A 13,490-nucleotide genomic window follows, 5' to 3' on the forward strand; every position below is an offset into this window, starting at 1 on the left:
CACAACCATCCTCCAAGTATCTGCATGTTCCTAGATCACAATTATCGTGATGACAATACATCACCACCTGACTGTTTCCAGAAAATGCTACAGTGGGCAAAGAAATGCAGCCCCACACTCAAACAAAATGACCCCAAAAGAAGGTTGTAGGGAAGAGGTCATGTTTTGACTCATCAGCAATGATGCAGCAGAGAAACAAGTTAGAGAGCGGGACCTTTGTGCAGCATTGTGCAAGACAGCTGGTATAGCAGGAGTGCTGGTAGGCACTGCCTTTGCAAGCAAAATGCACCCCCTGACCTGCAAAACCTTCTCTGGTGGAGCAAGTGTTCATCCCTCCTCTGAATCATGGGGCAGAAGATAACAGCTAAAATACATTATGGTCTTTTGGAATCAAGCCGGGAGATTACATGGGAGGAGCAGGGTGCAGCAAGGCGGTCTGACAGATGGAGTAAGTGCAAAGTCATGGAGTTCAGTGCTGTCAAAACTTTCTACAAAAACTTGTCAGAGGACACTTCCCTGAGTCCCATCAGGAGATCCAGGTGACATAATTGGTGCCCTTAAGCCTCTTAACTATCCCTCCCTGCATCCAGGCTCAAAATCCGTAAGTTAACCTAAACCAGCACTGGAAGGAACTTCTGGAGAATTTGTCAAATTTATTCCACTGCCTCAAAACAGATTCAGCTCTCTGAAGTGGAGTTTGGCCAACCTGCACTTCAGAACTGCCACGATGGAGACTCCAAGCCCATCCCAAACCATCTGTTCCACTGCTGCACTCCTCCAGCAATCAGAGGTTAGGAAGTTTTTCCTACACTTGTTTCCCTTGCTGCAGTTCAAGCTCAGCACTTCTTGGCCTCCAACCACTGGCCATGGAGAACAGCTTACTCCCTTCCCCTTCACAGCTACCTTTGACATAGTTGAGGACTGTTATTTCTGCTCTCAGCCCTCTCATCCTTAAACAACCCCATTTCCTTCAGTCTTTCTGTTTTCTATCTTTTTGCTCATTTTTTGGTGCTTTTCTCTGGTGTGTCTGCAACTATTTCCTATCTTTGGTAGAGGGTAGAGCATCCTGAATGAGGCATGGCACAGCTGAGCATGGGAGTGACCGATTAAAACTCCTTAGAGAAAAGAAGAAAATAAAGGAGATAATTTTGCACAGTACCCATCTTCTGTATTTTGCTGCAGAATAAAAGGATGTTCTTTCTTCTCCCTCGTATAAAATTTCATCCCAATCAGCACTGTGCCAAACTCCACCTGGCATCTCCACCATTTGACAGCCTATGATATCGCTGCACAAATGGTCCTACTTCAGTCCACATCCCACATTCTCATTTAAGGAGGACCTCCTTACAATGCATTTTGAGGTGGGATATGAAGCATCTACTTCAGGCACCAAAAGAAGCCCTTCATCAAGGAGTTGCCCCTAAGAATACGGCTGCTATTAGTAAATCAGCCCTTTAACCTCTTCTTGCTTGTCCCATTGGAGAGGAGTAGCTCTTCCAATGACCTTGATTAAACTGCTTTTGCTTGATGTAGGAACGACCATTGATGCACAAAGCCGAACCCAGATAAACCAGCTGGGAGAAAAAATAAAAACCCCAAAGCACTAAAGGACTGTAAAACCAGTACACGATGAGAAGCTTTTGTTTTAGTCAGAACTGCAGACATACATCTCAGCCAGACAGAAAATACTCTGACTTCATGGTACATAAATGAGCAGGCAGAGCACACTGATCTAACGATAGGGAGCTGAGCTGCTCTACAACAGCACTTATTTTTCACAGTGCTTCCCTGCCAGACAGTCCACCCCCGAGCCCATCGTGCCGGGCAGTGGACAGACACAAAACACTGCTCTAAACCCACATCTAACACAGGAGACAACAGACAGGCACGTCCAGCGGGAGAGGACCAGGAGACAGTGAGTCAGTACAGCACCGCACAACATGCGCTGGTCTCGGCTCATTGGTCACACAACTAAAGCCCAGGGTTTTGTTTAGGGACTGGGGTTTTTTTAAAAATTATTTTCATGTGTGTTTTAAGGAGGAGCCAGGAGGAGAATTAAAAGATGGTTCTGTGCTTTGTGGCTGCATACAAGGAGACCCTTTCATGCATGAAAGTCAGAAAGGCAAAAGGGACAGGCTTTTTTGTAGGGTCTGTAGCAACAGGACATGGGACAATGGTTTTAAACTGAAAGAGGGTACATTTAGACCAGATATGAGGAAGAAAATTTTTTAAAATGGGGGTGTTGAAACATTGGCACAGGTTGCCCATAGAGGTGGTGGATGCTCCATCCCTGGAAACATACAAGGCCAGGCTGAATGGGCCTCTGAGGAACCTGGTCTAGTTGAAGATGCCCCTGCTCATTGCCAGGGGGTTGGGCTAGATGAGTTTAAATGTCTCTTCCAACCCAAACCATTCTTTGAAGGTACAAAAAATGTTTGTCTGAAAAAAAGCAGTTAAGCAAGAGGACGAGAGAGCTTGGTGTCCCAAGCAGAACAGAGGTGAAAAGAGTTATTTTGGTGCCTCAATTACTTGGGACCTTCAATTATTTGCCTAGCTTTTGTTATCAATATTACAGTAGCATTTACAGCCAAACTGCCCAGAGTCTACATGAACCCCTATTTGCAGTTATGAGCCTGAAAAAAGGCACACTTTGTCTCAACCTTAAGTAGTCATTGTTTGATCATTTAAATGTCCCACAACAGAAGAGAAACTCACAACACTGATACATCCCAGAGCATTGTACAAATAGGTCCCACAATCTCACATAAACACAATCCTCTGAAGTGAAACAAAGCAGGTATTTCTGTAAATGCAGATTAATGCTGCACAGATCAGGTGTGGAGAAGAGTTCCCTTTCCCAACCTCCCTGGGTGAAAGTTAGAGAGAAAATTTAGAGCTTTCCTCTCTTGCCATAGATCTCCTTGAAAAATAAAAGCAAAACAAACCCAGGCTTATAAAAGCACAGCACTTCAAGGACAGCGTTAGCAACACACCCATGTGCAGACACATACATTTGAAACGCACTAGTCAAAGAAAAAATAAATCTATCATCTACCCTGTGTCAATACAGCCAGAGCAGGAACTTCAAACCCCATTAGCAGCATCCTGCAGCCTGAGATTTCTCCTTTGAGGTCTCAAAGCAGAATATAAACCGAAGCTAGAAGGAAAGCAGCAAAGACAGCGATTCAGCACCTTCTCTTTGAGGCCGTACCAAAGCCGGCATAAACCGCCTTTTGTGCACGAAAACCAAAGTCCAACCATGTGGGTTTGTTGTAGATGAAGGCAGGTTTTACGGGAGGGAAGACATCACCCTCAGGCTCTGTACCAGCAAGCTGCTCTGAACTACTCTCGAGGAGAACTTGAACAACACACCAACGCCCTAAATGCACACCACAGCAATATAAATACAGTATCAATAATAATGCATTAAAAAGCAAAGGGATGGGGCACCACCAAGCGAGACACAGTCCAAGCTAAAGGCCAACGCTTTCAAATCCAGCCACTGATGCAGGAAGCTGGTGCAACTGGTGTGACTGGAAAGGAAGTCCCACTGACCACAGCGCTGGGACCGCTCCAGCACAGAGATCCCCTCGAGTGACATCTGCCAAGCATCGCTTCCTGCCCCGCGGAGGCTGCGTGGGCTGGCCGGGCACATCTCAGCATGGCCGCATTTCCTCTTGGGGGAATGAGGATGTTTTGAAAACATAGGTGGCTTGCAGAGCACTTTGGGATGTATGTGGATGAAAAGCACTCTTATGCACATTGATAATTAGCACTAACTGCCGGCGTGTCACACCCTCCACGTAGAGCATTTAGCAGATTTATTCAGCTCTTGCTGGAATGCCAGAGCACAAGCTAGATATTCAGACAGTGATGTGAGAACCCTTTCATGGGGCAGATGCTGGGGAGCTAATGATGTTTGATGAGTTAAGGCCATTGGTGACTCAGGATCAGCAATTAGTTGATTTCTGCGGGAGGAAGGTGCTTTGCTCCATTAAGCTAAAAGCATCCTCCACAGTTCAGCACGCACAAAGTCATTCTGTCCACCTCCCACAAAGCCTGCCTACATTCATTAGGGGGTTGATATTTCCCACATAAACACTCAGGTTTACCTTACTGGATTCCCTAGTAGTTCCATCCCACAGTCCTGTGCCAACCCGATATTCCCTCAAAGACCATGAGGCACACAAGGAAAGGATTGCCAAGAGCAACTGGACACACAGTCTAATGCAAAGGGATGTGGTACCACTGATGTCTATGGGGCTGAACCCATTTTGGGCAAGGCTAATAACACTCTATCACAAATCAGACACACCCCTAGTCCTGCTCTAGCCTGCAATACGGGACTACAGACATCCATCTCCCCCTCAAGGGTAGGCAGTGATGCTTCCATCAATCAATAACAGGCACTGGGGAGACACCAGCTGCACTTGTTCTGCCTGCCATTGCCGAAATGCACGCAGGCAAAAGAAACAGGACCAGAGGAAGATCTGGCTGGTGTTCCCCCAGGAAGGGAGAGCATCCAGCTCCCTCCCAGAGGCTGCATTCCAGTCAACTGAAGGCTGGCTGAGGCTGGTCATTGGTGTCAGTGAGTGGGACCCCTGACATCCTGGGAAGCGATGTGCCGAGTCATAGGATGGCAGCGCGTTTCTGAGCGCTAATGCTCGTGGCACATGGCAGGACTGTCAGGCGGAGGACGCAAAGAACAGTTATTTCTTTCAGTGAGTGGGGAATGTGACAGAGCTGGCATTTGGACCCTGTTTTTACAACTTCTTTGAAGTGTTTGATCTCAGCCGCTAACGATACAAAGGCTATCGAAGCGCTACTGGTGCTATCTTCAAAGGGTTCGGACGTTCAATGATTAATAGGAACCGTGCACGGGATGGGGGACAGGGACTGTTATGGGAATGCTGGGGGGATCCAAGATGCGTTAGGTACCTTTACTCTTTGACACCAAGGTGTTCCCAGCCTCCCCTAAAACAGACGACTTCAAAGGCGGGGGTGTCGCAGGTCCCGGGTGAGCCCGGCCACCGCAGGGCGCAGCCAGAACGGCCCCAGCGCCGAGTGTCCGCTCCAGCCGCGGCCGTCACCGCCCACCCCACCACCCCGGGGCAGGGGACAAGCCGGGGGGCTCGCAGAGGCTCCCACCCGCCTTTCCCTGGGGCGGGGAGCCACGAGCGCTCGTTCCCCGCCCGGGCAAGGGGCACCCCCGCCCTGCCGAGCCTCCGCGGCGCCGGGAGAGGCGGCGGCAGGTGCACCCGGGCTGGCGGCGGGGGAGCGGGGATGGAGGCGCGGGGGATGGATCCCGGCTTTCCCGGGGCCGCGGTAAGGATGAGATGGGGTGGGCTGAGACTTACGTATCTCCGTAACTTCTTCTCCGGCGGTGACTTTCGGAGCCAGCCCGAGCACACCACCTCCCCGCCGCTCATCGCGGCAGCCGGGCGCCGCCGGGCGCTGCCTCCCGGCGCTCAGCGCCGGCCGCGCCGGCCCATGGAGGGCGGGCGGGGGTGGGTGGGTGAGCGGATGGATGGATGGATGGATGGGTGGAGGGAGGGAGGGAAATAGGGAGGGAGGGATGGAAGGATGGATGGGGGGGCGGCGAGCGCCTCCCCCCGCCGCCGCGGCCGCTCGGCTGCGAGCGGGGAAGCAGGAAACTGGCTCCTTCCCGCTCACCACGCCTCCGCCCGCCCGGCGCCCCGCCAGCCGTGTTAAAGACACAAACCCCGCGGGGAGAGGGGCTCCCTGGCCCCACGCCGCCTCCGAGAGGCTGCCGCTCGTCCCTGTCCCCCCCCGCACTCATACAGTGCCCATAGAGAAACTTTATCCATACTGCAGCAGGTGATCTCTAACAGCGCAACGTTTCCTTAATTAAAAAGTGCAGCTCCCCCCAAACCTCTGCCCTGTAAGGTTTCATTATCCCAGGACCCTTCCCCTCTCTTGATGGAAAAGGTCCTTCTCACCTCGGAAAAGAGGCTGGCTTTAGCCCCACTGTGCTCAGGGGCTTGTGCCTGAGATGAAGTTGAAAACAAAGAGGTTGAGCAAGAAACAGCCAAACACCAGTGATGCCAAAAACCCTTCTGGAGAATAAAAATAGCAATAAAAAAACCACGAGGGAAATCAATAAAAGCTTCGTATTTTATTATTGATTTTTAAGTAATGGAGCAGTGGCCACTGAAAGGGGATTTGACTGCCATTGGAGTCTCAGGCAGACAAGCCAGGTTTTGTATTTCAGTGTATTATACCCTGGCTGAGATTCGCTATCAACTTTCAGATCTCGAAACATTGTACATTTCAAAGCCTGATCCTCTCCTCCCCAGCTCAGTAACTAATAAAACGTCCCTCCACAGCCCTGCAAGTTGGGTTATGCTCTAACCCTCCTTTCACTGCACCCTTTAAAGCAAAACTTGGGCATGGCACCCATAAAAGCTGACTCCTCTTAGCCCACGCTCACATGGAAAACACAACCCATTTGCTAGGGATGGATTTCTGAGACCTGTCTCTATACAACAGCTCTGCCCCAAACCTGCCCGGGCACATTCAGTCATCCCTGCCTCAGCTTCCCTGCCTGTCCAACCTCTGTGGGCAGGGATGGTCCCTCCTTATGTGTTTGTACTATAGCTGGTGCAATAACTCCATGCTGGCTGGATGTGCTACTGTATGTCAAACAACAACCTTTATATAATGCTGCTCAAGCAGGGATCTTGCATCACTTTAGAGCAGTAATTGCAACTTGCAGTGCCTCTGGGAGGTAGGAACAACACCTCTTTTCAAGATGGGGACAGCACGGTTAAGCCATATGTTGTTTATCATCTTTGTGAATGCATAAAGTAGGGAAATAACCCCTTACAGAACAAGTCAGTCATTTGTTAGGAATGTATTTTCTCAACAGCTTTGTTTTTCTGCCAGTGAAATGCAAAGACTACATAAGAAGATTTTTCTACCTTCTCACTACCCAAAGGAAGGGCTTGATCCTATCCCAGTGCTGGGCAATCTCTGCACAGAGAGGCTATGCTCAGATCAGCTTGCCCATCTCTGCCAACGTGGCATGTGTGATGGGGCTGAGAGCAGGGGAGGATGGAGAGACCAGTTTTGTGCTAGCCTCAGCCAGCATCACCTTATTCAGTGCACTGGAGCTATATCAATTTACACTGCATGAGAGCAAGAGTCTCACCCGCAAACTCTCCTGGGTTAGAGGCTCTTTGTACATTCGTAGAGAAAACTGTGTCCTGGTGACCTGCACTTGAGACATCTTCCCAAAACACACAGTAGTTTCAGGGAGGCCAGTGAACTATTGGGGATTTAGAAAGACTCAGTCAAGAACAGATGATCATGATTAATACACAGGTATTGTGCAAAACTATTCCACGGTGTATGCTAATGATTCACAGGTTAGGAATTCACTCATACTGACACCATTGCAAAGTGGTATCAGTTTGAAGATCAGTTGCAGTTGCAGAGAACCCTGGCTGCATTTTTATGTTAACAACTTCCACCACACGGGGTTGGAACACTTCATTTGGGTGATGGATGTTTAAAGAAATGCTCCATAATTATCATTGTGTGAATTTTAATTAATTATTCTATGTGTTCTGTGACAGCCCTTGGTTTATTACCCTGCTCCTTTGCTCTACTGTTCCTTCTCTCTGCTCATCCCCTGTTCTGATCACATTTACTGACTTGGTTATATCACAAGATATATCTGAGCAGTGTCCAAAACATGAAGAACCCCTGTGAATTCTTTTTTCCATGCTTTTGGTGATGCCTGACAAATGTATCTCAGATTGCTTGGCCTTTTGGATGGGAAATGGTTACATTTTCTGTACATTTAAATATGCAGCTGTCTCAGATGTGACATAGAATCATAGAATCATTAAAGTTGGTAAATGCCTCCAAGATCATCGAGTCCAACCGTAATATAAGCTCTGTGCAGAAAAATGCTTCAAACAAAGATGCTGCACGTGAACGTGCCTTCCCAATTCCATTGTGGCTGTACGCAGAGTGGGAACAGTGAGTTAATTCTGGCATCGGGCTGCCAGATTACATATGATCCAATGCATGTAACATTACAGCACCTTATAATGCTGGCCCTCCTTAAAGCTTTTGGCCAGGAAGATACACAAATACTACCCTCAGTGCCCCTGGGAGTTAAAGACGATGACTGTCATGAGCACGGCTCTGATTTGGCAGCGCTTGCACGTTCGTAACAGTTTTACCAACTTCAAGCTGTTCCTCCAACCGGCAGTGGAGAATGAACTCAGGCTGGCTCCAGCTGACTGCGTAAATCTCTGGAGTGTGAGCTAACAGCCAGCAGCCTTGGCGGAAAACTGTGTGAAAACCACATCCCTGTGTTGGAAAAACCCAGCAAGGGAGTTATGTGAAGCCATCGAGAATCCATCTCTGCCAGCAGGAGTAACTGAAGGAGGAGCAGCAGAATTAGCAGGCATAGCAAGGGAGAAATTAAGAGATGCCATGTAAGAAATAATGTTACTTGAACAAGCGTAAGGCTGAGAGAGAAACATTTTTCTAAGAAGAAGCCCTTGTACCGTCTTTAGCAAGCTGGGGTGCACGACAAGTGACACTTTCTTCTGCAGAAACCCCTGGAGTTTTGAGCCACAACCTTCAGTGTGATTTCTTGTTCATATCTGAAACTGAAATCTATGAAAAATCAGAACTTCTAAGAAAGAAAACCACAATGTCCACCGCTACTTCTTCCTGCTCCAAATTTATTCAAATGAGCTGTGCCATCTGCTGGCAGACGGGAAAGCTGCAGGCGGAGCAATTCCCCTCTTCGCTCCCCGTCGACGGTGCAAGCAGTCGGGATGCATGGAGACACTGGGCATTTCCTGTGGATTAGGGACCAGCTGGCTGAAACGCTTCGGGCTACTTACCCCAGCCAGGCACAAATCCCTTGGAAATGCCCTATACGGAGGTTAATATAAACCGAAACAGGCTGGAGGAAAAGGCTTGAAAAAATCTGCTGTAAGGCTTGGTGCTCCTTGCCTGCTTTTAATTCTGAGCAAATGCTCAGTCTCCTGAGATCCAGCTCCGCAACAAGAGGACCCGACTTTATCTTCATGCAACAGTTCCTGCAGCAGAGCGGGATGGGAGCAGCATTTTGATTTCATGAAGAATTTTCAAGGTTAAAAAAAACATAAATCACCTCTTTCAAGAACCCGAGTCTTTTCAAGCTTTCCACCCTCCGTAAAAGAGCACAGCAAGCCCTCCAGAACAACTGCAATTGAAGCCAAACTACAAGACAGTCCTTTCCTTCTTGTGACAGACAGCAGCTCCAGCAGCACTGGCTGCTTTCCATGAGCAGAGGGAACAGTAGCACAAGGTGCTTTGATCAGATAATGAGACAGTTTGAAGCGTCTTCAGTACAGTGTTGTGGGAAAGACGGGCATCAGAGCTCTGATGCCTTAATACAGGCTTGAAACAGAGAAAAGGGAGATGACTTGCAGGTCAGCAGTGTTCAAGGCACACAGGCTCCCTTGGACTTGATGGTCCTACTTTGTCCTCTTTCTGTTGGAGATCGTGGCTAAAACCAGCACATCTCATCCAGAATGGATACAGGGAGGGGCCTGGGGTGCTGAGCTGGACAGTGTCTGTGGATACAGATGGAGGACACTTCCAGTCCTCACACTTAAAGATTAATAAATATGTTTTCCTATTCCTAATCAGTCCACACTGAAGCCCAGTCCTACTTCTCTCACCAAACTAGACACAGAAATAACTGCTTGGAGCTGAGCTGGGACAGAGTGCTACTGATGCATTTCTCAGTTCTGGACCCAGGTAGAGTTTCTTCGTGTCTGGTGATTCCTTCTAGATCCTCACGCAAACTCTGCTGCCTGGATCCAGACACATTTTTGGCAGCTACCTTTACCTCCCTCCCCCCTCCATGCTATTTTTACCATGGAAGAGAAGGAAACTGGGAGTTTTCCCATTTTTTTCTCACCTCCTCAAAACAGAAAACCATTATACAACTGCCTGGTGGAAAGTGCACCAGGCAATGCTCCAGACACAGACACTATTCTGACATAAGCATAAAGGCCACTTCATCCTTGTTTTTCTCCGATGAGACCAGCAGCTCGGTATGGGAAGGACTCCCTCTACGGACACTATTTGGCACAATGAGGCTTTGACTGCAGCTGGACCCAGGGCAAGCAACCATAAAACAAATGATAATAAAACAGGCAGGGAGAAATCTTCACCGGGCTCCTCTGCCTGCTTACCCGACCCCGGTGTACTCTCACATCCTTAGGCATTACTTCAAGAGCAGATGGTGCTCTGTGGTAGAGCAAACGAGCAATTATCCTCCCGACACCCTGCAAGGCCTCCCCACATGCGATTGCAAGAAGTTACTTTACCCCAAGCTAAGAGCTGTTGTCTGGCTTTTCAGCATAATTGGATGTAATCAAGTTTAATTTGGTTGGTGCAGTAACTCTGAAGACTTTTGTAACTGGATTACTGTTGGCTCAACAGTCATGTGCCATTATATCTGCTGGCCAAAACAGAAGCCAGAATAAAAACAGATGCTTTTCTCCTACTCCTCTTTCCAGTGACACCCCTCCAGGATATGAGCTTGCCCTGTACAGCCAATATAATGAACTAAAAATTCTATTAGAAGAAGGAAGTCATTGCTGTTGTATTATGTCCAGGCCTCTTCTACAAAGTGTAAATTACTTAGAATATGTATCTCTACATTTGTTTACAATTATTGACCGTGCACAGCTTAGAGCTAAAACTACTGGAACACAGACCTACTGTGCACGTGAGCTTTTAGAATGATGAATCTTATTACTCTAACTATACAAGTAGGGAAGCTGAGACCATGAGAAGGAGTGAGTGGCTGATGAGGATGGACTCCCCCAGGTCCTATGTTCCACTGTACACCACCATCTGGGAATATACAAAATGCTGTATTTATAGCAGACCTATAGCTCTACTGCAGGTAATCTACAGGTGAGAGAGGGGCATTTGGTGAATGTAATAAAGCCTGCAGAGTAAAGACCTCCAGCTACTACCAGTGTTAAGCCATGGAAGAAGCATGTGAAAGCCATCATGCTTTAGGTCAAATTTTGCAAATCCAAGAGCCTGTTGTCTTTTGTAATGCCCCTCAAATGCTGAGAGTTAAGACATGCTGATATCCTCCTGACATGCTGAGGCCAGGCAAACAGAGACTGAAATATGGCACTTTTTTAACAGTGAAAATAATCACTGGAGCAGCACGTGGAGGGGATATGCCCTTGTGGTTTCAGAGCATTTTAGCCCCTCTAGAGTGTATTATATTCCTGGCTGAGATGTTGATTTCATTTTAAACAGACATCTCCTAGAAGTCTTAAGTGTGAAGAGACTTTGCTGAGATCAGAGCAAAAGCTGCTCTGCAGCTGCCAGTCCCAAATACTATGCAGCAGCCACCCTCCCAGTGGAATGCTGTTAAGCTGTGGTTGCAGGCATATGCACCTCTGGTTTTGGCCAGATGGCTATTTCAAGTTTCTAATGATCTGGGAAATTAACATTCATAATGTTCTATCTCAGAAGGTTTAGCACAAACTTTCTTCCTTTTATCCATGGCAGCACTGTTACAAATAGTACTGGATCTCAATTAGGGCCTGGAGTAACACAGTACTAAAAACATCATGTTTTAGCATGTACCCCAAGGACATGGCTATATAATCCTGCCTGGCAAGTCATCCATCAAGTTCATTAACAAATAGGCTCATGAAATTTGTTAAATACTTGAACCTCATACTTCCTAAATCACCACGAACGCTAATAATTTATTAATGCCATTAGTAATACTGGAATTTGAAAGACTGTTTGTAGCCACTGCATAATCCAGGCCCTCGGATTTGATTTGTATGGTTATTTGAGTTTTGCAGGTGGCAAAGTTCAGCCGTGGAGCGTGATCTGGAAAAGCACCACCCATGCCTGTTCACAGAAAGGCACCTAAAGCACGCCTTTCCCAGCACTCCAGCTGCTGTGCAGAGCCCCATCTTGGCAGCTATGACGCCACGGACACGCTGCTGAGCCAGCCTGAAAGCACACGGTGATTTATTTATACTAAACAACTCCAGAGGTCATTTCAAGTGCTTCACAGAGATGCCATCATGTGAGTCCAACCTGCCAAAAGGAGACCTCCTCAGTTACAGTGATGATAGAATCTCTGCAGTAGGTAAGTGCTCACATCTGGATTTCCTGGAGCTGCAAACTGGCTACTGGTTGAGCACTGAGTTTCTCTAACTTTGTGCAGAAATGGCAGAAACCTGTTCTCAACTCTGATAGGACACTCTGGAAATTGATCCCTGATCCTGACTCTTGCTTCCCTCCACAACCTCTGGCAAGCCCCTTCATCTGTCACTGACCTGGAGCGTCCCAGCTGTGTGAACAGCCCTGGCAGCACCGACACTGCAAGGTCAGTCAGCCTTTGAGTTGTCTGTGGTGGGAGTTCAGCTGTCTCCCACTTGAATGGGCAGCCCATGGCCACGCATTCTTCAACGGAACAGCAGCAAAGCTGAGGGACAAGCAGAAAGCAGGAGACCTGTGTCTCAGAAAAATAGGGATCATACGCCTGCTTCACACAGCTTAACCACGGTACTGAGCACAGAGAGCCCAGGATCTTCAAAGGGCCATCAAAGATATTGGAATTATTGCTCAAAAATCACTTTGAAGGTAAAGTACCTTATAAATAAAGACCACAGAAGTATTACTAAAAAACCATTTTGTTAATGAAGTATAATTATTTTCCACTGTGACTGGAAATGCAGTCTCTTTTTGAAGCCATGGCAGATAGTAGGGAAGAGTCCCATACTGAAATTTAAATGTTTACATGTTTTACGCAGGCCTCCTCCCAGACCACACTGATTTTTTTTCTGAGCAGTTTGCATACTTTTTTGCCAGCAAACTGGATGATCAGTGACTTCTAAAAACTCTGAACTCCATTCTTTCAGCACAAGTATCAGTACATTAACCTGCTGAAGACAGTAAGATACACAGGTATCAATGAAGAGCAAAGAGCAAGATCAAGCCTTGCAAAGAAAATTAAAAATCTACTCTGTTGGCTGCCTCAAATTATTCAGGAAAAAAATCAGTTGTAAGAGTAATAAAAATAAACAGCAGGACTTCTATCTCCGAAAGGCCCCAGGACATACAGGGATAGATAAAAATCACTGAAGCACAGTCTAAGATCTTAGAAATGCCAAAAATGCATTTGAAACCAGATCAGTTGCAAACATCCTGCTTTACTTCTCGTGTGGCAGTGCACCCACAGGCAAACAGAAGCAAGTCTTGTGGGCAGGTGCCAAGCAGGGATTTGGTTGATTTGGGTCAGATCCATGCTTCTGCCACACATCTTCCATAACCTTGGGCAAGCAGATTAATTGCTCCGTGCCTCAATTTCCCGTAGTAAAATAGTGTCAGCAATAAGAGCAACATGGATCATTCTAAAGTAATTTCATCCGTATTTCACTCACAACAGAGCCTACAATTTC

At 47.4% G+C, this 13,490-nt stretch overlaps 1 protein-coding gene across 3 annotated transcripts in view; it reads right to left on the reverse strand.

Annotated features, from left to right (window-relative positions):
* Positions 1 to 5,615, reverse strand: part of GAB2 (GRB2 associated binding protein 2) — a 95,097-nt gene extending 89,482 nt beyond the window's left edge. For all 3 annotated transcript variants that reach the window (XM_082279153.1, XM_082279152.1, XM_082279151.1), the window contains exon 1: positions 5,358 to 5,615. In XM_082279153.1, the coding sequence (XP_082135279.1) occupies positions 5,358 to 5,429 (72 nt within the window). In that variant the 5' untranslated portion in view covers positions 5,430 to 5,615. The remainder of the gene's footprint in view (positions 1 to 5,357) is intronic.
* Positions 5,616 to 13,490: the final 7,875 nt, after the last annotated feature.

Source organism: Coloeus monedula (assembly GCF_965178545.1).
Source record: "Coloeus monedula genome assembly, chromosome: 3".
In the NCBI taxonomy this organism is placed as follows: domain Eukaryota; kingdom Metazoa; phylum Chordata; class Aves; order Passeriformes; family Corvidae; genus Coloeus; species Coloeus monedula.